Consider the following 26,687-nt stretch of genomic DNA (forward strand, 5'->3'; position numbering starts at 1 on the left):
CCTTGATTACCCAGTAAGGTATTCCTTTAGTCTGTAAAGGTCCTCAGACCAAAAGAATCAAAAGGGCTTTTCACAACTGATTACTGTAAATTTATTATGTTGATCTATTGCAAGTCTGTCCATCCTGGAAAAGGGATCCCTCCTCAGTTGCTCCACTTGAGGTTTCTACAAGTTTTTTTTCCCCATCCCCTTATCCACTGTGAGGGGCCAAAGGATAGAGGGATGCAGTATGCTGTGGCAAACTGTAAGTGTAATATTGGGCTTTATAAATAAAATTGAATCAAAGTTGGGAGTACTAAATAGTTTTAACAGCATAAAGTAGTATTGTGTCGATATGCCAGGTGCCGTAATCCTGAAGTGCCGTAACTCTCCTGTTGGAGCCAGATCAAATGAGTGATTCATAACTGATAAGCCTTGTTTTTATACAAGTAATATTCATACTGGTTTAAATAAACAATTTGATTGTATCTCCCATCTTTGCTGAGCAACACTTTTGTGTGAAAGGAATTAAAGGCCTGTCCCATGTAGACACCTGTCCCAAATATAGGCCTGTTGATAATAGCCCGGGCTATTAATTGAAGTTTTACAGTATATAAAATTCAATATAAAGCAAATATTTTAAAAAATAGATAACAGTTTGGTGCAAAGAATAAAAAACTAGCTAACACCAAGGTGCAAATAAGGTGTGATGTACACAGCAGTAATTTTTTTTTATATCTATCTGATTCTGAAATGCTATTCTGCACAGTGAGTACTTTTTACTGTTAATACTTCATATAGATTTTGATGCTAATACTTTTTTTTTCTCAAGATAATTTTGAATGCTTGACTCTTACTTTTCTACACTGGTATTTTTATTTGAGTAAAAGATCTGAGCACTTTTCAGCACACGTTCCTCACTTCCTCATTCAGACCAAATTGTCCACTACATGCTGTCCTCACCCACATCTTCTGCAGAAAGCTGTGCATTCCTTCTCACAACAAACACTGGGATACCGGGGATTGTGTGTGTGTATGTGTGTCTGTGAGAGAGAGAGAGTGATGGATAGTTGAACCACCCTATGTGAGCATCAGCCAAAACTGGAACAATGAGTTCCCTGTTCGATTCCTCCCCTACCTGCCCCCTATGGTTTGTCCCAACGTGATCTGTTGTGACCAAAAGGGCAGAACAACAGACAAATGAAAGAGGGAGGATAAGAAAAACAACCAGTCTGCGTGCTTTTAAGTTTTCAGATGCTTGCTTTAATGAGTTTTGAAACCTCCCCAACAAAAAGGTACTTGACATTGAGCACAGACAAATGAAGCAGACAGCGTTTACTGCACAAGCTTCATTATAAAGAACCATATAGCCTACACATACAGCCTTAAAATACATTGACTTGTGATAACAATAACACTATATCTTGGCTATTTGGCAGTAAGGAATGCAAGCATGTTGTTTGGTCAAACACAAAAATTAAAAAATAAGATGAAGATTATCTCAGAAACAGGGACACAATCTATCAGTAAGTTCTTACAGTAATACAGACAGATTATGAGGACATGCAGCTCTTGTAATCATCTTTTTAAAAAATAATGTTACTGAACCACAGAAATCTCAGATTGCCTTTAAGACGATTAAACACTTTAAATGGTCGATAACAGAGGATATTTCTCAAGTAGCATTCACCAACAAACACAACAGCAGAAGGCACATGAGTGAGAAGTAAAAACAAACCCTGAATGAAACACAGAAAGTAAACGGCACTAGAAATGGATTTGAACAGACAGTGATTCCCAAATCTTTTTGGCGGGTGAAACCTTTATAGTTAATGATGCAGTGACTACTTGCAGCAGCTCATCGCAAGTGTCCACAAATTGTGAGAAGTTCCACCCTGAATAAATGAACATAACTGAGTATATCAGAAGAACAATTCTCTTCTTTCCATTTCAATTAATTATGGGGCCCTGAACCCCGAGATGGGGACCACTGATGTAGGGGACATATGAAACCTGTAAGCAGAAGACAGTCAACCATCCAGTGGGAGGAACCTGTGTTAGGATATGACCTGATAAAAATTAGTGCTTCCATCGTAGGGGAAAACGAGGTCTGAGGTTACTTTGTGTCTCACAGTGAAATACAGCAATATAATATAGCCTAACGTCTTAAAAAACACCTTTACGCCCAGACCTGACCACAGAAAAAACAAGTGGCACAAGTTAACAACAAATAACATCTCAACCAAATGGATATTCAACATTCAACTTTTCGATAAATACATTTATAAAGTACAATATAAGTCATATTTGCTCTTCTTTTGATAAGATTATTAGGCTACTTTTGCATGTTCTTACTCTGAACACTTTCATAGTATAACAGGTTTGTCATTTGGCACAGGGACAAAATATATTATACTTTACAATAAAACTGTAATGCTGGTAACAAACTAAATTAGAATCTACATCGTATAAAAATAATTGGCATATTATAAATGTGAAATCATTCTATTGAAGGCTTAGTTATGGAAGTTACTGCAGTTTATGTGGCTGTAAACTGCAACCAGCTGCAGTCTGGCTCCTCTGGATTTAAAGCCATATTAGGCACAAGGACAGACAGACAGCAACACTAACTCAAGATAATCCAGTACGACACGTGCATACTCCCAATAAACATCAGTAAAACAGCTGTGAATGACTAGAAATAATAATCTTCACTGAAGGAGGGTATTTTACGAAGTAGGTTTACAAGAAAGTGAACCAGATAACTTGGAAAAGGGGCTAAAATTTCCACAAAAATGTTGTTTATGAGCATTCATAAACATGTTTGAAGGAATCATGTTGTTGACCCTACAATACGGGCTTTGTTTCATATTTAGAAATAATGTAAATCTAGGATAACAAATCTTTTTTTTAGTTATTTGGCTAACTTTTATAATCCCACTTTGTGAAACTGACCCTTGGTCTTGTCAGGATTTTTGGTGCTGAGCTATAAAGCTCTGCAAAAACTCCAGCTCTCCAGATGTGGGCGACACTGAGCTTCTTCAGGCTTCCTTTTTTCTCTGTAGCTCCCGTCTTTGAGCTCTGTAACTTCCAGGCTAGCATATAACACTGATCTAAGTTCAGCTCTCTGTCTCAATCCCTCTGCGGCTGGTCTGTAATGCAGAGGAGGTCTGTGAAACTCAGATCTGTGCCTGATGCTGGGGGGAAGCAGGAAGCTGCCGCCCTCTCTGTGAGTCCAGCAGCTCAGTCCGTCTTCCAGACCACATTCAGGACCTTCACCACCTCCTCATAGATGATGAAAACTATGGCCACATCCAGACACACACGGCCCAGCCGAGGAACTGTCCCTTTATAGAAGCTACAGATGGACACAACGAGAGAAAAGTCAATATAAAACATGAGTGTTTAGGGAAAGCAGTAAACAAACATGATACATCACATAACATACTTAAGCTTTGCATTGACTTAACTTGCTCCAATTCTGTTGTTAGACGCAACACAGGCCCAGGAAACCAGGTAACTTTATTTTGATTAATACACAAGCACTTATATGTTTAACCAGACACGCATATGCTAGTTGAGAAACCCTGAAGTGTAAATAATGGAAGGTCAGGGAAAATCCCAATTAGTTTGTCAACCTACCAGCACTGCAAATGTGCTTATACATGATCATAGACAATGGTAAGTCATTAGCAAAAATGCATGTGTGCAACTAGATAATGGAGCCTTGGATTATACTGTAGGAGTTGTATATGTTTTTCAACTTGGACGCATGTGAGAAAAACAACTTTTCTCCCCAAATTCGATGTAACACAGAGTGAGTCAGTAATAATAAATGATTTGAGGGGTGAAGTATTCCTGAAAAAGCAGCAGATGCTTGCTGTGATAAAAGGGCCTAAAAGCCTGCTGTGAATCTAACACTATAAACCAAAGCTAAACTAAAACAAAGTGGAGGCGTACTCACGCTGCCACGCCTTCATATCTCAGGATCTTTAAAGCACAGTCCAGTGTGCTTTTATATTTATGTGCTTCCAAACCCTTTGGAAAGAAAAGAAAAAGGCATTGGTATCTCTGATCAGTGTCAGCAAGTGGCAACAACTGGACAAGTTTGAATTAAAACAAAAATCTGTACTTTACAGAAGCCACTGTACCTGCATCCTGGTCTTGATGACATCTAGTGGGGTGTTTCCAAAGACACTGGCTGCACCAGCTATGGCTCCAAACACTCCAGTCACCAGGGGATTCATAGCTTTATTGGGGTCATCACCTGGTGAAGGGAAATGACAGTCAGTAACAGTGAATCCTTGGATGCAAATTCAGTCCTCGGGTCTCATTTAGAAACAGACTTAATGGGAGAAATTTTTGACCCATGCTTGTGAACATTTTGGAGACGGGAAATTGGCGACACAGGTGGTGAGATGGAAGCCTGATTGTAGAAACTGTCAAATATTTTTTGGCTTTTGTCCGTACGTACACTTTTAGTATGGATCCTATGCTCTGTTTTATAAATGAGCATGCAGCTGATGAAACCCTGCCAACCATTTGGACCTCAGACAGAGGGTGTGTGTTACTGTGATAGCCACTCGTCTTGGCTCCTTTGCTGTGCCAATGCCGTCTCATTGCAGGGCTACAGAGTGCAATCAGCACAATGGGACACACCTGGGCTCGGTGTGCCCCATGCACAATATAAGACAGAGCAGCAGTCAGTTCTGTTGCTGGCAGATCACCTCAACTTTGCGTCTTTTGTTTCCTTTTTCTTGTTTTTACAGCACAACAACCCTACTGCACACTTTCATGCTTCCACTCCCTACATTACTGACTCTACAGATTCATACCACCTACTTGTTTTCTTATTTTCATTACTTTTTAGTTAAAAAAATCACTTAGTTTGCCCATGTGTTTTCCACATTTTTGTCCAGACTAAGAGCAGGCTATGACAAAACAGCTATTAATTTGGCCCTGAACTATATGTAACATCCTGTTTTTCTTGAAGCCAAAGATCTTTAGCTGCACAGCTGACACCTGGTATTCTTCCTCTGGCCATTGCGGTGGTGCAATTCAACAATATTCAGGAGAAAAACAGAATATGTGAGCTGTGTGATTTGGGTGAAGCGGAAAGTGAGACCCATTTTCTTTAATATCACACAAACTATGATGACTTAAGAGAGTTTATGTTCTATGAAATGGCTCGTCTAATTCCTGACAGTTTCTGGTGCTCAGATGACCAAAAGCTGAAATGGTTGGTTAATTCTGATGAGCTTAAGTTTGCCAATTTTGTCGCTAAGGCCTGGAAGAGAAGGCAAGAATGTTTGTTTAACTAGTATTATTTTGATCTCTCTCAGTTTTACATAATAAAAGCCTTCGTAAGTGATCCACAAACTTAGTCCTCCAAAATCATTCACTCATATCAGTCTGTATACTTGCATTTTTGGTACAAAGCTGCTGCTTGTAAAGTCTAAATGGCTGTACAATTAAACATGAGCCACTTCTGACAGACATCTCAACTAATCTCCTAGCCCATCAGCAGTGTTGGTCTCTTGTTCAAATATATCTTCCACGAATAAAGAGACACACACATACAGCCTTGTGCACACTGACCTTTGTACCAGTTCTTCAAAGACGTCATCACATAGAACCGAATGGCTTGGTTGGAGCCTTGTTTAAGGACCGTGGCAGTGAGACCCTGGTATGTCCCTCTTAATCCTGGAAAAGCATGATCAGTGAGGTATATTTATTGTGCTCTTCATACATTCAGCAAACAACATCATGTCTGGATGCTACGCTCTTTAATGAATGTTTTCAGCTGCAGTACCCGGTCTGACCAGTAGATGTCAGGTGAATTACATGCATTGAAGCTGGTTTTTACCTTGTGACCTGACGATCTCTCTGACTCCTTGGAAGAAACCCTTATATTGGGGATGGGCTGAAGTTTGGTCATGAATGAATTTAACCTTGGGAGATAAAAAAGGAACAGGGTCATCCCAAACAGGAAGTGTTGCTTTACTATTACAGAGAAGAGAAATGCACAATGTGGTGAAAAAGCCATAAATGTTTGGTCTGGTCTTATTTCAAAGAGACTTTCAATTTAGGTCAGTGAACAATTCAGCAGCTAGTTTATGCAGCTAAATTCCTTTGTTTCAGTGGTTATGAATGTTCTGAGATTTGATATAGAAAATAACAAATGTGGCCGATGTTATATTTAAGTGAGTCTTAGAAAAACAGCAATGTGTTTATTCTGTAGATTAAACTTCATCGTCATATCCCACGTCATCTATTTTTCAGACAAGATTATAAATTTACGTTTAAATTCAAAGTGCATGGTACAGATATTTCATGTAAAGTATAGTCTTGCTGGATGGACCTTAAGTGTGCATGACATCAGAAACCTGACCACAGATCAGTTGGTAACATACCTTGATGGTTTCCATGGGACAGACCACCAAAACAGCCTCCATTACCCCGGCTCCAAGCCCACAGAGCAGGCCTTTGGTGCTGTCCAGTCGACCGGACTCATCCCGTGCACGGTTGCTGAGGAACTCAAACACCCCAAACCTGAGGAACAGAACAGAGCCAGCTGGGAATTATGGGAGATATTCGGACTTGTTACAGAAACGTCCTAAGTCTGAAGTCCTAACTTATCTCAATTTAGGACGACATATAGGATTTTTGGTATTAGCTTGAAAAAAAGGACAGAAACCATCCAAACTCAGGGATTTTCCAAGTAAGGAATTATAAATTTGGGTGGCATAGAGCCTGTACTAAATGTAGCAGCAGTGTTTCATTAAAAAAAAAAAAAGAATTATAAAAATATATTTTTCTACAATTTCACCTTGAATTTGCATGTCAATATGATGTTTGTTTTATCTGATGTTTCAGTCATGTGATATTCGAGGTGATACTCTCGGCACTGCTGGCTTTTTTGTAAAGGTATTTTTTGTTAATGTTTTTTTTTTGTAAATGTATTGTAATTTTGTATGTATCCCTGTGATGTAATTTTGTACTGGTTTTGCAGTGTGTGGTACTCAGTTTCTGCATAGCTACATGTGTTATCACATGATCTGTTTGGCGACCACCATTGTCTGTATATACAGATGTGTGTCCACTTACCTTGTTCATGACTGATGAAGGGCTGGTGCCCGAAATGTCATTTGTGGTGATTGGATTAAAATTTTCAAAAGGAACAGTTTCTGGTGTGCTGACCTGTTTTTGTATTTTTATGTCTGGATGGTATTTACAGTGAAGATGGGGAACAACATGAACACCTGTATATAATGATTAAAAGGCTACTCAAGCTGTATGATGAGTTTTTGAATTTCCTTTTCCTTTTTCTTTTAGATTCTTGTATTACTAAAATTCAACAATATGACATGTTACAGTAAGTGTTTTCAACTGCCCACTTTTATTTAAACCCTGGAAGCTATAAAAACAAACCTTACACAATACTTGGTCAGAGTTCAGGGTTGTGCCTTCACTCTTGTTTGTTGCTGCTCCACTTCACTCCTTTGAGACCAACATATTTAACGATTCTGCAATCTGATTAATGCAGCCTATTTCACTGAAGATCATCCTCCACTTTGATGTTGATGTTTATTAAAAATGCGCATGTATAAGGCTGAAGCAACTGAATAAAATACAAACTAATAGATGATAATTGTGGATGACTGCGGTCAAAGATAATGAGATTCTTTGCACTAAAATGTTATCATTGTATCTATAGTTAGAGCTTCAGTGATATATCCATTAATCGATTTATGCCAACTATTAAATTAATCCCCCAAAAATCCATTTACTGGTTTGTGTCATTTGTAATTAAAAAAAAAATGAAAAAATTCTCTGATTCCAGCCTGTTAAATGTGAATATTTTCTATTTCCTTTACACCTCTGTGACAGCAAACTGAAAATCTTTGGGCTGTGCACAAACCAAGACATCTGAGGACGTCATCTTGGGCATCTTGGACATTTTTCAGGAACTTCTGACATTTCATAGACCAAACAACTAATCATTTAACTGAGAAAACAGTTGGCAGGTCAATCAACAATGAAAACAGCCCTTCCTATAGCATATAAAAAAGGCCACAGGCAGAAAGATAATTATACTGCTTCTCCTCAGCAGAAATCAGGTAGCGCAGGATGATGTTTAAATGACTCAGAGTACAAATAAAAGCAGCACGGATGCACCTCAAGGCAACAAACTTCCTCACACCTCAGATTTTTAGCGCAGACAAACTGCTGAAAATGCAGAATGTGCTTGAGGCTTTTACTTTATTGTCCTTCCTGCATCCTCATTAAAGACGCACTAATAAACTGGAGTGTCTCAGTAACCACTGAGTGACCAGCAACAGCTGCCATGGACACCAGCCCAGACAGGGAGAGAGGTGGTTTATGTATCTCTGCAATCAGAAAATGTTGTGCCAGTGAGTCCTTTACAAGGAAGGTTATTTATAGATGGAATTGAATTGTGGCGAAGGGAGGACGCTGCCCGGTACATTTAGCAAAAGGGCAGGGGAGGACAGACACTTGGTCTTGATGAATGCTTTGTTTTCCACCCTGTCTTGGACCATCTACCTGCTGTCGTCATGGGTCCGTCTCCAACAGGATTCATCTCTTATATCTGCCTCATGTGATTGTAGGTTTCTTTCCCATCTTCCTTTCTATTGCAACATTTTCCTCTGCTCATTAACCTTCTACATCTGTTCCTCGCAACAGATTTAGTTTTGAAAGACAGGCTCCACACAATTAACTGACTCCCACCGTCAAGAAGGAACAAACAGCACATAAAAATAAATCCATTCGTCTTTCTCTTTATGCACACCGCTTGCTGACTACAAAAAGCTTTTCAGCTTTGGGTAGAATAAAAAATGAAAAAGGGTACTTCCCTGCAGCTTTCTTAGACTGCACTGAGATGGCGGTGCACTTAATAACCAACCTTGTGAAACAAACGCTGTTCGTTAAAAGCTGGTGGGGAGAAATATGCCGCTGTCAGGCCTGCTCCTGTGTCAATTTACTCTCCAAGTCTCCCCTGCCTGTTTAAACAAGAGGACTAAACTTCACCCTTAGAATGTGACACATCAAGTTTTGGCCGACAGTCAGAGATGAGTCACTCTGGACAGCAGAGTGTTGCCCAATCTTCATTAGTGGGTCTTTCTACAAGGTCAGCTGTGTTGATGAGAAGAGGAGGTGAAGGAGAGAGAAGAAGAAGAGTCAGCTGGAGACTAAAAAGGAAAGAAATAAAGGAGGCAAGGCGGACATTAGAGAGAGGGGTGCAGATATGGATGAAGGGTCAAGGGGAGGAAAAGGTCAAAGGCTCTCTTGTCTGTCCCTCTCATACCTCACTGACTACGCAGCAGGCTGCACGGCGCATGATGGTGCACAAGCAATCAGTTAATGGGATGGGGGAGAAAGAGGGCTGTGGAGGCAAAGGAGCGATATCGACGGGGGAGGGGAAGGAAGACAGACGAAGTAAGAGGAGAGTGGATCGAACGACTCAGGGGAAGTGGTAGTCAGTGGAAATGTGCCAAGGTATTCTTCACAAATCAAATCTAACTGTTGCCATCTCAACGGCTTTCAATCCATCTGTCATGTTTTATGTTTTTATTCATCTTTTCATGTTTTTCTGTGGTACCAAGAATGGCACACCCCGAAATGATAGCAATATCAATCTGAGGGTTTCATGGGATGATAAATAAGATAAGACGACAGAAAAACAAAAAAATAAGTGCATTTTTTTAAACTTACTTCTGAACTTTGCTTTGTCTTGTGAATTACTGAATAGTTTCACATTTTTATGCCTCCAAAAGCATCCAAGTAAGACAAGGAATAAAATCTGCTTTGTTGAACAGCTCATAACGCACAGACATCTGAAGACTGCAGTGATGAGTAGACACAGCTTCCATTTAAAGGGTCATGAGCTGAAAAGAAACCACTCAGCTAAGTAATTGAATCCAAAGGCACATACATATATATATATATATATATATATATATATATATATATATATATATATATGTATGTATATATATACGCAGTAGGTTGTATTTCTATACACAATGTAGCCACTTACATGCATTTTGATATACAATGTCAGAAAGAAGAAATGGCCTAACTCCTCCAGTATTGCAATATTTCCTCAGAGAAAACTCTTGTGAGAGCAGAAATAAAACCATTCAGACTCCCTCTGGAAAGGGTGCTGAATGCTGACTGACACACTCATAGGTGTACACACACACACACACACACACACACACACACACTGTACACAAACATACACACACTCAATTGACAGAGTACCAACACAAGTCTCCCCCTTGCCGTACCCCTATTGAGACCCTGCCGCAGTTTGAGTGGCATCTTTGCTCCGCCTGGCTGGGCCTGTCTCTCCATCGAACAGACAGGCTACCCTCCAGCATGACACACACACAAGCACACACACATGCTCAGAAAGAAAGAAAGAAAGAAAGAAAGAAAGAAAGAAAGAAAGAAAGAAGGGTAATGACAGAGTGAAACAGAGAACATGAAGCTATGGGAACAAAAGCATCTGACTTTAGTTTAGTGCAACGTGTGTGTGTGTGTGTGTGTGTGCGTGCGTGCATGTGTGTGCACACTCGTCTGGAGATAAATGTCACTGCTGTGAAAGAATAATGTAATTATACTGAAGGCTAGTATGGCATTTATGCCTTGCATTGTGGGTAATGGACTAGAATAATTGGAATGTGTGAGCGAGTGGTTCCAGGTAGAAGATCACATCAGCTTAGCTAACAGTGTTCATTTTATTCCAGTCTTTACTGAGCATGTATACACTCTACCTTTTATACTCACTAGAATATAAGCATACAATATAAAAAATGATAAAATGTAATGTAACAAAAAGATTTAAAGCACTTAAGTAGATTTTTTTTCTCACAGCAATTTGGGTTTAGACAGGTGTGTATATGTTCAAATATACTTTTTCTGGGTATCTTCTCTCATGTCACACTATGTTTTTTATTAACTTGTTATTTGGTAATTATTGTCTATTTGTTTCAACTGTCATGCCATTATATGGGTCATGTGATGGCCTCTGATTGGTTCCTGCCACTATATAAGTGCGGCCATACCTGTGTTGTATGTTTTGAAAGCCCGGACGAAGACCTCAAGTGGTCGAAGCATATTGGCTCTTTTAATGATTTAGCCACTACAATAAAGCCTTTGTAAAAATTCCTTCCTTGTTTTTCTATATTCTTTCAGAGTGCCTGGATTGACTTCCTGTCAATCCTGTTGTTTCCTGTTCTCCACGAGCACCCGACACAATATTTTGATCTTGTATATACAGTGCAACCAGACGTCTCTCTTTCACTTCAGTAGATTATTTTAAGGGGTGAATTCATTTAATGATGATGACAATTTTTAAAAAAAAAAAAAAAAAAAAACCCACTGTAAAGAGGAGCTCTGTGGTTTTACTTTGTCTGTACACTTTATTCATTCATTTTTAATTTTACTGATCAGAGGAATCAACTTTTAACTCAGCTCACCCTTTAAGAACGGCATGGAAATCACATGCAACAGTGAAACTGTGATTATTTGATCAATTATTCAATCAAACTGTCTCTACGTACATTTGAGATTAGCTCATTTTTTATCTTGGCACAGGTAGATTTTTGAAACTTGAGTATATATATCAGTCTTGTACATCTACTTAAACATTTCAGAATCCTCTCAGTTATTTAACTCACCTGACTGCAGATTTTGGTATAGATCCATACAGCAGTGAGCTGAGTCCTCTGTACAGTCCTTTAACACCATGACCCTGTACCGTCTGTTTCACACAGTCACCTGAAAGAACACACACATATACAGTAATAATTATAATGATAAACAATAATACAGTTCTAAGAAAGGTAAAACTTGTAAAACCAGGAAAGGCTCTCTGATAAAAGTATGTTATAAGAAGGCACTTAAAAAAATCACTGACTCAGACAACCTTATTTCATCGGGCATATTACATTATCCAAAACTACTGAACACACAATTTTACGTTCAATAAATTTCAGTTTTTTAATGATATGAACAAATATTGTTTGGTAATATCCCCATCACCATAGCAGCAACTGTTGAGTCTTCCTCATAGCGAAATCAATGAACTGCAACAGTGTTCTTTTTTTTTTTTTTTTTTGCCTTGTTTTATTCAGTATGGACCGACCTTTATAAAGAATACACCTGAGAGTACACCAGAAACATCTGTCCCTCACTTTTGGTTCATCAACAGATTTGGCGTGTTTTCTTTGAACTTCTTCTCGGAGACATCAGTCCAGTATCCCATGTTCTGCTATCTAGCCAAATGCACAACGGAGCAGAAAACGCAACAGCTGTCTTGAGCACTCATTAGCGTGGTCTCCGATCCTCAGAGCTCCAGCCAACTTTAACAAATCCTGTGTGTGTGCATGTGTGTATGTCTGTGTGTGTGTACTCTGGTATACAGGGATGGTGAGTGTGCATGTGTGCACTTGTCTGTTCTAAGTCATATAAACAAGCCCAGCGACAGCCTGCCAGAATCCCTAATGTACCTGGGGATGATGGGTAATTAGATAATGAGCTCCTGAGAGAGGCAGAAAGACAGGATGAAGAACAAAATATATTATAGACAGACAGAGGGACAGATAGATAGATAGATAGATAGATAGATAGATAGATAGATAGGTGGTGGAGCGTCATTGCATCTTGCCAGTAAAGAAACTAAATTAGCGTGTTCACCCCGGTTTTGTGCTTCCATTATTGCTGATCCGAGTCGGAGCCGATACATACCCGTGACTACTGCAGAGTCATTTGACCCGAGTGTAAATGCCAATTTTAACCTTTCCTATAACATTAAAAAGCCAGATGTTGGCAGGTGTTACTGGGTTTTTAGTGCAGTGGGAAAGGGGCTGTTAAATAGGTAGGTAGGTCTTGGTAGCTTTAAATTTACCTTATTACACACGAGAGTCTCTAATTTTCAAATAATGCCCCCTATGTTGAACTGTTCCCTAAAGTCATTCATTGTCTTGTTGTTTTATTAGATTTTTTTGTGTTTATGTTTTGTATTTTCATGTTTTTAAAGCTGTCTTGCTGCAAAAATACTGAAAATATGAACTGAGCTGATGTTTTTTCAGCAAAAACACAGCTTTTTGGTTTCTCCCAAACTCATATTCATGTTTATCTAAACAGCCTTGGTGTTAGATTTTGAATTAATCAACCTAATTAATTCCTACATTTCTGCTCGATATGCCACTGTTAAAAGATATGCTCACCTATTCCTCTGTATTTGGGTGGATTGGCCTTCTCGTCCAGCTGTAACTGGGTTTTCACATACTCTGTGGGGAAGGTGATGCAGATCTCAATGCCACCTGCAATTCCACCTAAAAAACAAAGAAAATCAGATGCTTATTAACATAAGGAACACAGAGAATAAGTGTAAAATAACCTGCAATTGGAAAAAGGTGAGTGCTGAGGAAGGAAAAGAAAGTTGCTGACATATTGCCTAAACTTAGCATACCATGTCTGCCTGGCTGCAGCTGAGCCAAGTCTGATTCAGTGCCCCCTGTCGCCCTTATGAATTACACAGAGGTACCATTATGTCATGTATCATTACAGTGACTCCACAAATGGCTTTCCCTCTATAAACATTAAAAGCGCTGCAGCTGAGGAAGGAAGAGTAACGAGCTAGGTAAGGATAAATCAACTGTTCCTCAGTCCTGCTAAACTACACAGTGTCTGTGCTGTTTAAGAGAAGAGGAGAAGGCTGTGTGAGAAAATCTAACTGCTTCTCAAATATATCATACAGTATGTCTAGTGTGTGATTGCAGAGACAAAAATATACAGAAAGAAAAAATGAAGTGGATGAATAAATGTGTGAGTGACTGCCAGAGAGTTCAGCCTGAAGCCCGCCACGGTTGATGAGTTGAGTAGATGAAGACAAGTGTCCAAAGCGAGGCCAATGCACAACACAGATGAGTCACGAGGGAAGGAGGGAGGATAGAGAGAGAGCTGACATTAATTAAATTATCCGCTCAGCCTGCAGGGAGGGGCTCCATTACCCAGGCCAAGACCCTCCATTAACTCAATGACACACAAGCTCAGAAGCACACTGTGCCAGGGAGACACCAACAAACATATAACCATGCCCCCCAAAGGATAGACAGAAAATCCACATATAAAAATTATTCTTCTGGTTAATTATGAGAAACATTTTACTGTGCATGATGTGTGCTGGTGCCAAGTCAGGAACTGATTTAACATAAGAACTCATGGATGGGAAAGTCAAAACTTGATGTGCCTGTCCTTCGCATGAAAAGTCCAAATTTGGTTGTTTCAACAGGAAGTGGTTTTGATTCTCTGTGTTCCTGGGAACTACTACTAAAATTTGGATGTCAGATGCTCAGAAGCTTCCCATGCAGGGAAGTCTGTTTGAATGTGGTTGAATGTGGGACTATCTATTGGTACTGGTCTACATTTTTGTATTTTATTTTTCTCAGTGTATTCTTGCTAATTTCGACATATAGCCGCAGTGAATCAGTGTTTCACTTACAGCAATAATACTCAACTTGCGACCCACGGGCAAAACCTGGCCCGTGATAGGGTGCCAGGTGGCCCACTGACCATTTTCTAATACACAGTGAAAATGAAACTCAGCATAAGTTCAGTCAGGAAGACTTTCTTTATACTATATCCATTCACAGTTCTCTCTCTCTCTATCCCACTCCCACTGCTTCCACAAATAAGCTGGCTATGGGTGTTCCCTCTCCTGGTTAGCCAATCGAACTTTGCCACAATCTCCTTCAGCCATTCATGTTGTTGCTGCCAAACTTTCAATCTGTTCTCCTCTCTGCTCCTGTCAGCTGTCATTTCAGGCAGAATCACTGCACCCTCCTCCAGCCCATTCACCTCCAATCACCTTATCCAGAGCCCAGGACGAGCTCATCAAAAGCCCACTCCTCTTCACATCCAGATCCTCAGCTCCCTCTTCATCTCATCTCATCACCACCATTATCACCACTGGAGTCTAGACTCCATAGCGAGGGGTTCCCTAATCTACTATGTCTTTACCACCGTCCTGGAATAGATGACATGACATTGGGGTCTAATCACCAGAGACTTTTCACATTTCTCATACTCATTTGCAAATGTAAATATATATTATTTTCTCACAGAGCGAGTCTCTCCTGAGTGAAATGAATTAATTCACACAGGTGCTTTTTGGTACTTTGTAAATGATGTGCCTGGGTAATTAAAAATCATCAAATAAGAGCTTATTTATAAGAAAAAACGGAGTGCCAGGGAAGACACACCACCCTCAGACCCCCTTCTGTGCAGAGTCTGCATATTCTCCCCGTGTCAGCGTGGGTTTTCTCCAGCTTCCTCCCACAGTACAAAGACATGCACGTCAGCTTAATTAGTGACTCTAAATTACCCGTAGGTGTGAATGGTTGTCTGTCTCTATGTGTCAGCCCTGTGATAGTCTGGCAGCCTGTCCAGGGTGTACCCCGCCTCTCACCCAGTGTCAGCTGGGATAGGCTCCATCGCCCCGCAACCCCCATAGAAATGTTTGTTTATTAACTGGCCCATGACCTCCTGTCATTTTGCAAAAGTTCCCCCTACACCAGGCTGAGTATACCTGACTTACAGTATAAACATCCACATGTGTCATTTTGCTCTGCAGTTTGTCAGTCCTCACATATCACTGCTGCCAACACAGCATTTATCACTGGGGCACTTAAGACACAGAGGCTCCACTTAAGATAAAGATATATATTTAACCTAGGACACACATTTTAGGACTGTAAGTAAGTGGCACTGCAACACAAACTAAATACCAAAAGTTTCCATGCACACTAAATGTACATAAAATTAAAAATATCCTCCTGATATTACCGTAGGTTGTAGCCGTTTTGGCTCAGCCCACATCTCATTTGTTTTAAAGCCTAAAAAGCCTCTGACTCATCTGCTTGTCTTTATCTACGTCTTGTCCTCTGTGAGTGGGGCTGATTTAATAAGGGAAATCAATAAGGGAAAGTGGCTTTTACTTAAAGCAGTACAATTGTCCCATTTATGGTCATTCCCCTATGGTTGTATTATGGCAAAATTCAATTACAGAAATGTTGCGATTTATATCTTTGATGTGAGAAACAGGATTTTAAAAATTACAGTATTTTATTTGGGGGCCTATCTAAACATTATATTATTATTGATCTTACTCAACATGAGGAACATTATTTTGTAACATGTGATTTCGGGTATTTCATGTAAAATCCTTACATTGGTATTTACATAATTCTGTGATAGCTGACACAATAACATTTAACCTTGTCATCTGTCATGGTTGGACCTGGATTCACCTAATCAGCACAATTTATAAAGACACACACACACACACACACACACACACACTCTCAGTATCTCGCTAACACTCAGTAACACACATATGCAAACTCTAATCACCAGGCCAGTGAGCTGTAATTCTTCCACTCCTGGTAGAGTACTAAGTAAAAATCACATGAGCTTTGCTCAGCCATGCTGATCCAGGATCAGTGAGTCAGTGTGTCTCAGAGAAGAAGAAACAATAAACCTCATTCATCTGTTTCAGCCAAAACGGTGCTGCAAGTGGAAACCAACCAGCAGTTACTCCGAGGCGGCGAGTCAGCAACACACACCCACACATACATGATCAATCCTCATCAGACACACGGTGCGTGTAGAGGAGTAGCAGTTTGTTTGTGTTCTAGTCCATTTTGCAGCCTACATCCAAAACACACACACACACACACACACACACACACATATTTGCAGACGACACCTTAAATGACTCCCGTGCAGCTGCCAAATGTGGGTTTCATGAGCAAAACGGCTATTAATCTTTATCTTCACAGGCTCGCTCTCCTCTCCTGCTCTTAATTTTTCTCTCAGCAACACCTTCCGTCCTCTCATCTCATCTCCCAGCAACACTTTTCCACACTGTGTCATAAAATCAATGCATCCACATAGATCTTTGACACTTAATATGACACGAAAAGAAATGGAAATGGCACTGGAGTGATATTAAGAACCCGGAGGCGGTGAAAAACAGGTAGTGTCCGATACAAATCTGCTTGTACAGACTCTTAGAGACTTGAAACTTCCAACAGCGAAGCAGCAGTTTAATAAATCAGACACAGACTGTATAAGCTGATGTATGGTTTAAAGGTTACGCAAATAAATTCAGAATTCAATCAACAACCCAACACACTTGCATGCCTTTACACCACATTGTATTGCTGCCATACAACCTATATTCAAAAGTATGTGAGCATGTAAAAGTGACACCTATATGTAATTCTTGAACATATTATATAACAACCTCCGTTTTCTGGAAAAGGCTTTCCAGAAGAATGTTGAACTTAGCTGCAGGGATTTGTTCCCATTCAGCCACAGAGCATTAGTGAGCCACTGATGTTGGGTGATAAGGCCTGGCTCACAGTCAGCGCTCAGATTCATCTTAAAGCTGTTTGATGGTGTTAAGGTCAGGGCTCTAATCAAGTTCTTCCATACCAAACTTGGGAAAATCATTGCTTTATATGGATTCTGCCTGTGGCATTACATGGAAAGTCAAGGAATCAGCATCCTAAGGGCATTACAGGGAAAATTTGCCATATTTTATGTGGGTGTTCAACCAGTGTTAATGGTAAATGCAATCAATGGAAGCAATAAATTCTACATTGACTGAGAACGTTGAGTTTGCAGCTGCACAATCTGTTGTTCTGCCTGCATTCAGCATCGTCCTTTAATGCGACAGTATCATAGTTCATTGCAAGGAAGAACTACAGGCTGATTTTCCACCTATAGGTAGCCATGCGGTGGCTCTAGGTGTCACTTATTCTCTTCGCTTTTATTTCAAACTACCTACATTACCAACAGCGAAAACTGCATCCCAGTGTGGAAGATGTTAAGACTGAGGATACATTATGAGGACACATGTATGAGTGTTTTTTACGGTGTTTTATTTGACTTGGAAATTCAGCAGTATTTATTCGAGACAGAGTATACAGCCAAAGAAATGCAGTGGAGAGAGGCTGCAGCCGGTGGGGACCATCCACAACCTCAGCTGCCAAGAGCAAACACCGGCTGGTGGTGCCTTCACTCAAATTGCCCTCCAATGCCAAGAGAAACTAAGACAGAGCCCTGTGTGTACATTTTAATGAAGGTGAAAGTTAAAGCACGGAAGTTTTATCCCGAGGCGATCCCGAAGATAAACTGACAAACAAGACCAGCAGGGCAGAGAGGGCAGATGGTCACTGAGATAGTCATTTTTGTCATCTAACCCTATGTTTTAGTTATGCTTTTTTGCTATGTGTTTTATCTGAGTGCCAGAAGCTCACCCTCAGTGCAACCTGGTACATGTGGGCACTTCTGGCATGGATCTCCAAACAGGAGAACTCCGCTTTCTCTGTCATTATAGCACGCACTGAGGAATTTACTGCTTGAAATGACTACATTTAACATCAGTACTGACTGGGTGTCCACATAAAAGGCGGCAGTTTTTTCCTTTAAGGGGTTTTCTCTGGTCACAATAGATATTGTTACCAACTTTCTTTTTAATTATTAGTATTGTTGTACTTTTATTTAAAGAGGGAAGACCATTGAGAGCACGCTCTCTTTTACAAGGACACCCTGATTATAATACATAGAAAACAATAAAAGCACACAGGACACATCAAGAAGTTATAAGCCAATAGACCCGGTGATTCAAACATCCAATGCTAACTGTTGAAACAGAAGATTGTCAAGACAAAAAACAAAAATGTCAACCTGCTGGTGGCACTAGAGGAGAAGCCTAAGGATCACCAAAGTGATCAGGGTCATCCTCTGAGGGCCACGGATGTCTGTATGAAATTTTACTGCAAAAAATCTAACAGACATTTCAATCTGAACCAAACCACAACAGACCGACATACACCTAAAATCACAATTTCCTGAAGCCCAAGGTGACATTTTCAAACTGCTTTTTGCACAACCAACTGTCCAAAACTCAGATATCCAGTTAACTATCACATGAGGCAAAGAAAAGCAGCAAATCCTCACAAATGATATGCCAATATGTAACAACTCATTCGACCGATAACCGATACCGATATCAATATGTCCGCTTTTTCCCCACCTAATTTTAGTGATCATCAAGTCTCTTCTGTAGTGAAATAAACATCATATTATGCATGCATACTCATATTGCGATGGCCCACCAGCAGATGGAGACATGAAATACAATGATTTTCATTGTATGTAATATTCAGTCATTATGCAAAATAAGAAAAAGCATGATAGCCGATTCCAATAGTTCATTTTAAAGCCAATATCGATGACGCACTGTTATTACCTTGCATCCCTAGTGTATGTGCATATCTACACACATCTTCATGAAAGTATGATGCACACAAAACACAAATTCACAGCCACTTTTTCTGCAGCACAGAGAGGCACAGAGGAAGCCAGGTGAGCAGGCAGGCAGCCAGCTGACAGGGAGGAACAGTCTCCTGTCCTGCCTGCTTCGGTGACTCTAATGAGTCTCCAACACATCTGGTCCTCTAAAAAACGTCCCTTTTCTGTGAGGGAGCTGACAATCTAGCACAGTCTGTGAATGTGGCAGCTTGTAAACATATCTGAAGCTCAGTTTTCTTCTAAATTAATATATTTAAAGCTTAAACACTAAAGTTGATGATGTCTTTTGAAGATTTCATATTCAACTAGGTAAAAAGACAGTCAACAATGTGTATCTACGTGTGTGTAAGTGCGTTTGTGTGTATATGTACATGTGCCAGCAAAATTAATAAGCAGTTTTCCAGCAGCATTTATCTATTATTTATCCAGATGTTCCTTATTTAGAGTATTATCTCTCACTTTAAATTCTCTGGAGTCGGGGGGAAAGATGCTATCAAGTCCATAATCTCCCGTCCAAATGGAGAACATAGCCAGAGGACTGATGTACTTCAAACATGAGGTGTCCTATTAACAGAGTCATAATATTCCTGTTTGCCTCACGCAAAACATGAAAAGAATTATTCATCTGACGTCTGGCCTTTTAGGCTCCCTCTGTCCTGAACAACACTCCCTAATGCTACAATGCTGCTTAATTACAGAACGGATGTTAATTAATTTTACATGGGAAGTGTTTTAACTGCAGCATGCAGATTGTACACTGATTTACATGACGAAGAAAACTGCGCACAGGTTGTTTTGACAGTGTGTATAGTTGTAGATAAGATAGCCAGGCTCTTTACAGTTAAAGAATAAAAACAGATTTCTATGTTTTAAATTGACATCATAGAGGTTTGTACGGAAGCTTATAACATTCACTTAACAAGATAATCTCAGAATCATGGATGGATTAATAAACAGCTCTGTCAGGCACAGACCAAGGGGCCCATGAAGTTAAGTTATTCAGAAATATGAGAGTTTACAAGATTATTATCTTGTATATTCAGAAAAATAAGAGCATTTTTTTTTCCTCATAATTATGAGATCATAATCTCACTTATTCGGAAAAACAGGGCAATTGTTTTTTCTCCAGTAAATGCATTACACTTCCATAGCTTTTTGTTTCGTGATTTTTCATTTAGAAACTCTTTTTTGTTTGGTGCATTCAGGGACGCTCTGTCTTCTAAGATTAAAGCACTAACTGTTTTTAAGCATCAATTTGCATTTAAAAACTATGCTGTCAACATTTTAAACTACTAATAAACAAACACAGAGATGGTTTTCATCCATATCTTTCTATTAGCAATGCATTACATAACTATGTGTATGTGAAAGGGGTCGCTCATAATAGCAAACCCACAGAGAACTATCACCTGGCTCTCTACTTCCCTTTAGCTCTATGAAGGGTTTGAACTTCTTTTAACTTCACTGTTTTGGTTTTATGACCCGGATCTTTAATGTTTTGGTTCAGTCTCACCTTTCAGTTCAGCATGGTTTCCAGATGCAGGCAGGCAATGTTTCCAATGAAAAAGCTCTAAAACCCTCTATGCACTACCTTCCCAGCACCAAACAGCAGACAGATGCAACATGGAGATGATCTGATGGATCGTTCAGCAGTTAAAGATATTTCTATCATCACTCCCATCGCTCAGTAAAAAGCAGATTGAGAAAACTGGTTTTCAAAGCTTTAACAGATTGTTGTTGAACAACCATCTTTGAAGTCTAAGACGTCAGTGTTTCACCCAACAAAGTAATTACTTTAAGAGTAATTACCCTGCCATGATTATATAACTTTGGCAAAAATTTATAGCAGCTACATGTTTAATTTGATCGATTTTCTCAAACAAGTTTTGAGGCTGTGAAAGTTCATTACTACACAGCAGTGGAAATTAATTAAAACCAGCCACTGACTGAAAAAGAGAAAATCAATGTATAAACTTCTGTTCTGTTCAGAAAATGGTGATTTGTATTTAATGAGATAAAACATGCAAAACCACCAGAGTGGAGATGCAATCAATCTCCAAAGCATTCACAAATGCAAAGAAGAAAGACTGAAAATGTAACATTAAGCTTAAAGTCATACGGGCCTCCTATATACTTTAAATTTCTGTTCGTTTGTTTGTGTGTCCACGGCTGCATTACACCAGCATTCATCTGACAGGCTGTTACAGCAGGAGGGGGTTGGGAGGTGAACAGAGAGGTGCACTGTAATTTATAATCTCGCCTCCTGGTACTCGGGGTCTGCGAGGAGCAGCACGGCAGAGGGGAGGTGACTGCGTGCGTCACCTGTGACGTGAGGAGACAGGGAGTAAGCGCACAGTTTGACGAGCCCTCTCAGCCTGAGAGGAGACAGCCACTCAGAAAACCTAACTGGCTGCCCTGAGGTCAGACAGAGAGATGTAGGAGAGGAAAAGAAGGAAAAGAGAGCAGGAAAAGTGACATAAAAACAGGCCTGTCTCAGTGGAAAATACAATCTATGATCAAATCAAAATACAAAAAAAAAAAACACTTTCTCTCTCTGTCCATCCCTCTGCTTCCCACGCTCCGTTCAGAAGGATTATAAATGAAAGCCACAACAGTGTATGAATGCAGCAGCCAGCAAATCAGGACCAGAGACCCATTTAGACTGCTCTCTCTCTTTCCCTCAGGCCGCACACTGATAAAACTCTCCCTCCTTCCGTGTCTCAACTTCAGTCATCACCAGTGGCTGCTGAAGGAAGACTTGAACTAGCCAATGGGAGCAGAAAGAGCTCACAGATCTCTAAAAGCTTTGGAAATGAGCACCCCTCCTCCTCAACCACTGTCTATGTGGGCTCTCTAATCCATTAAGCTTTGACCTTCTACTTCTTGCTTTGTCTACTCAGAGCCTTCGGGCGTGCACATGTGGCTTGCTCCCTCCGTACAGACACATTCTGCTAACCATAACAGATAAATCTAAAGTAGCATTAGCATGTCAGAACACTGCGAGAGGTGTCAATTGGATTTATGAACTTCCACGGTTGAGTGAGAAGAATATGTATCCTGACGATGTAAACTATCAGCTGTAGTTTTTGATGAACGACATCTCGGGTCAGACTCAAACGGACAGTTTATCTGTCGCTGAGTCATCCCAGTGATGCTCTGCATGTGTACTTTCATTAAACTACACTCACACTTTCATTTCCAAATCCTTTCAAAGGCAGAAATGAATCAATGGTTTCTTGCCGGCGAGGCTGGGAGGAATCAGAGGGTGCACAGAGCTGAGACAGAGAGAGGATACAATCATGCTGCTGTTGCAAAACTGGACAGACAGGCTTGAGACGAACTAAACGACACAGGGAGCAACACTGGGCCATATCCAGTCAATCAGGCTGCACGGGACTGATGGGGGAGGGGAGAGGTCTCACCACAGCCACATTTCTATTTCTCAGTAGCTGACAGCATGACGTGTCAGGAGTGGAGATTTTTTCCTCATCATCACATACCACAAAATAATTAACTCTACAATGAGGATTTAAATGTGAGAATATTATATGAATAGAGTAGTTCCTACAGATCTTTATGTTAAATTCAAACAGGACAAGTTCCAAACATATGAAAACATAAACAACACACAGCAGGTGACTTCAGGATTAGAAACATCAACATCCATGCACACAGGTACATATAAAGGCTTGGATAATACTTCAGAGGGTCTGTCATGTTAAATGTATCACATCTTTTAAATTTATGTTGCACTTTATTCCTAATGAGTGCTACTGTTGTGTCATTTTTGTATGGTGTATGTTGCTTGTACTCCACACCCTGTATACATAAATATAAATCCGAACTAAAGAGAGGCATTTAAATGTTTTTATGTGTATAAATGTGTCATTCACAGCAGCTGACACCACAGCATGTACATGTAACTGTAAACACTCTGATGGCTTCACTAACCATGTGTGCAAACAGTTCACAGTTGAAACAATTACCTGATAATGGAGTTATTATAAGGGTTAATCTGAATGCTTCAAAGCCTCAGCTGTTATATGGTAATCGACTTCCATGTCAGTATTCGAATGCTTTGATTTTTGTTTTGCTTTTTCACCGCTAAAATCATGTCGGAAACTGAAAGGAGGTGACAAGTGTCAGAGATGAATGAGGCCAGTGCTCTCAACGCTGTAATCGACCCTTGCTTCAAGTAATAAATTGGCAGTCTGAGGAGGAAAAGGAACAGGAGAGACGAATTGTGGACAGTTATCCATGGCTTTCAACTGTAGAAAATGCTTGCTGTGCATCTATTGGTGAGGCTTGACCTGCGGTGCTCCGAGTTATTTATAACTTATAGAAACATTGTTTGCAATAGTCCACCTTCCACCTTCTTCTCCATCTCTCTATCACACTCTCCTACACAAGCAGTGGTGCTATGTCCTAATAAAGTCGGCTCAGGTGCATGTGACTGATTACTATAACCCCCTGTTACATCCTGTTGAAGCTTTAAATATTTCCAGGTAATTTTCACTAAAGCTTCAAGCCTTTTAGATAGTATTCAGGACACTCTTAGTCATCATTTTAGAAGAAATATAAAATGCTTTCAGTCTCTCAAAGGGGAGAATTTGGTGCGTCTTACATATGACGTAAACTATATATTTGTGGGTTTTGAACTGTTGGCCCTGTAAAACATACAATTTGAAGATGTCACCTTGGCCCCATGGAACTTACAATCCACATTTTTAACATTCTCTGATATTTTACATCCAAAATGATTGGTCGATTGATTGATCAGAAAAAATAACTGGCACAATAACTAAAATAATTATAAGTTGCAACCCTGAAACAGTTTGTTTCTCATCTCCAATCAAAAGGAATTCATTCAAAACATTAAAACATTCAGGGTTCAACTGGTGCCAGAGAACAAGTCTGAAATCAACAGAGTGCTGCCAAATAGCAGCATGTGGCCTTAATACAGGAGCATCTCTGAGAGGCTCTTCATCAACTGGAGCTGCTGCACTCTGATCAGCAACACAGGAAGAGGCTGAGGAGGGGGAGCAGAGCAGCAGGAGAGGAGAAACTCACCGGGGATAAACTGATGAATCACAGGGACGGCCAAAAAAAGCACGAATGAAGAATCAATAAATCAATTAATCAATCTGCTAAATTAAATGCAATAAATCTTTGCTGGTTGGAACTTCAGAGCAAAGATGGAGTGTCTGAACGCATCTGAGATTATTCCTCTGTTTCACATCAATATATAGTAAATAATTTTGTAGGGTTTTTTGGCTCTGGTTACAAATGGTGGGCGAATATAAATATTTTTGACATTTTATTGACTACATGGTTAACCCATAATTCCAAGTCTAATCAACAGATTGATCAATAGTTTACAAAATTGTAGTCACAGCAACAGAATAAAGCATTAAGATGACAAGTGGATAAATATGTTGTACTGTTACAGAGAGCAGGACCATATACTGACAGAACAACATGTAAGTTTGAGAACAATCTCACTTTAAAGTCAATTTGGTTGCTGTTCAGGGCTTTGCAGCCATATTACGTGATTGTCGTCCACAGATGGAATTTGCCAAAGTAATAACATTAACATCTGCAATTCCATGACAATCAGCAAAATTTACGTGGTGTGATCAACCAGAAAAGCTCAGCATTAATGCTATTTTCTCAGACCTAACCCCCATACCTGACACTGTGTGAGTGTTGTCTCAGGAGAGAGTGTCCCCCACACTGCTGCATGCATCAATCCACTCTAACAGCATTATGTAAAGGGCACTAAAGGTGATCCTGATCTAGATTAGATGGATAAAATCACATCGGTCCAGCAGGTAAAACCTGACAGGACAGAAGAAGAAAACTGCTGCTTTCTTTTTAGGCCTTTCTTTTTAGGCACTGAGCACTTAAGACCAATTATCTTTTACAGCAGGGTCAGCATGGTTTCAGGGCAAGTCTCAGTGGAAAATGCAGTAACTCTGTTTTGAAAACCTTGTTTTGCCAGTTTTTAGCTTGTTTTCACAAACAGGTAGATTGGCCCTGACATGCGGCCGTAAGTGAAACGTGTCATGCAAGAGAAACGCCTTGTTTGTGAACCATGCAAGAAAACAAACACGAGCCAAATGCATACAGATTAAAATGATGGCTTTCACTGTGTCTGCAAACAACAACACAGCCCAGAGAAATTGTCTGCAATAATCCCTATAATATGCAAGTTGCTGTGACCTTACTTTACTTTCTTTAATCTCAGGATACCGCTACATTAACTTCTCATTGACTCCAAGCTGTATTACTGGTTTGGTTTTTGCCTTTATAGTGTCCAGTTTTTATTACAGTATTACAACTACTTCACTCCGCTGCGCACCAGAAACAAGATCACACAAGTATCTGGAAACTGTTTCATTTTACTGACGTCATTGTAAGAAGTGAAATTTTGCCCAACTCTGACTTTTCTGCGTGATAAAATCATGATGAACTTACCTGCCAGGATCGCCTTTCCCGGGTGAGTTAATTTCGCTTTCCCCATAGGCGCCGCAGCGGCCAGACACCGCGGTCTGGGGAAAGGGCTGATAAATGTCCTTCTGTCCTGCATAATTACCTTAAAAACACTACAATGTAAAAGCGTCTGCTCTTCTGAGGTTTAACTTCAAGTAGTTAGCTTGCAATTTCAAGTGGACTGGAGCGCGCAACACATGGACGGGCCGCTGTCTGGTGCGCTTTTCCTGGAGGCAGGTGATCTCAGACGCGTCCGGACGCTCCGGCGGATCTCTCTGTTGACAGTGGGCGGGTACAGGGGACTGTCAAGGAAGTTGGCATCTTCTATAACCAATATCTGTTATTTGTCACCATGGTAACGCGGTATCACGACAGTAGTGCGTAAGAGAGCAAAAGCAAACCGGAAGCAAGGCGGGGTGGACAGAGAGTTGTCTCCGTGTCCTGCTGCTGCCGCGTGGAACTTGGTGGTATCTCCGTGACGCGGGTGTTTTTAAGCAACCACCGAGCCTGTTGTGTGATACAAGGGTCAGTGGGTGACACAGTAGGTGCTTGTGTGAGCGCAGGGTGAGAGGAGAGTGACCACTTTTTGTTCCACATCAGCAGAAGGGCGGGGCGCAGCCTCTCTGAATACAGCTCAGCCAAGAGGAATCAAATCGCATTCCCTTGTTATTAAATCTTCTGCTACCAAAACCTTCCGCGTGTTTTCCAACAGCAGGCAGTAGCAGGTCCTAACAGCCCTGCCACACCCTCTCCAAACAAAGGCTGCAGCCCTCACAGACACAGAAACCATCAATCAGGTC

The 26,687-nt window shown here is 40.3% G+C and overlaps 1 protein-coding gene across 1 annotated transcript; it reads right to left on the bottom strand.

The window, feature by feature from the left end:
* Window positions 1-1,226: 1,226 nt before the first annotated feature.
* LOC117253212 (tricarboxylate transport protein B, mitochondrial) lies at window positions 1,227-26,452 on the bottom strand. Its single transcript, XM_033620603.2, has 9 exons — window positions 25,873-26,452; window positions 13,239-13,346; window positions 11,688-11,787; window positions 6,393-6,531; window positions 5,846-5,930; window positions 5,578-5,682; window positions 4,131-4,246; window positions 3,944-4,017; window positions 1,227-3,337 (listed from the first exon to the last, which is right to left on the bottom strand). The coding sequence occupies exons 1-9, from the start codon at window positions 25,982-25,984 to the stop codon at window positions 3,223-3,225; spliced, it is 954 nt and encodes a 317-aa protein (XP_033476494.1). The 5' UTR covers window positions 25,985-26,452; the 3' UTR covers window positions 1,227-3,222.
* Window positions 26,453-26,687: the final 235 nt, after the last annotated feature.

This window comes from Epinephelus lanceolatus, chromosome 9, assembly GCF_041903045.1.
Source record: "Epinephelus lanceolatus isolate andai-2023 chromosome 9, ASM4190304v1, whole genome shotgun sequence".
NCBI lineage: Eukaryota > Metazoa > Chordata > Actinopteri > Perciformes > Serranidae > Epinephelus > Epinephelus lanceolatus.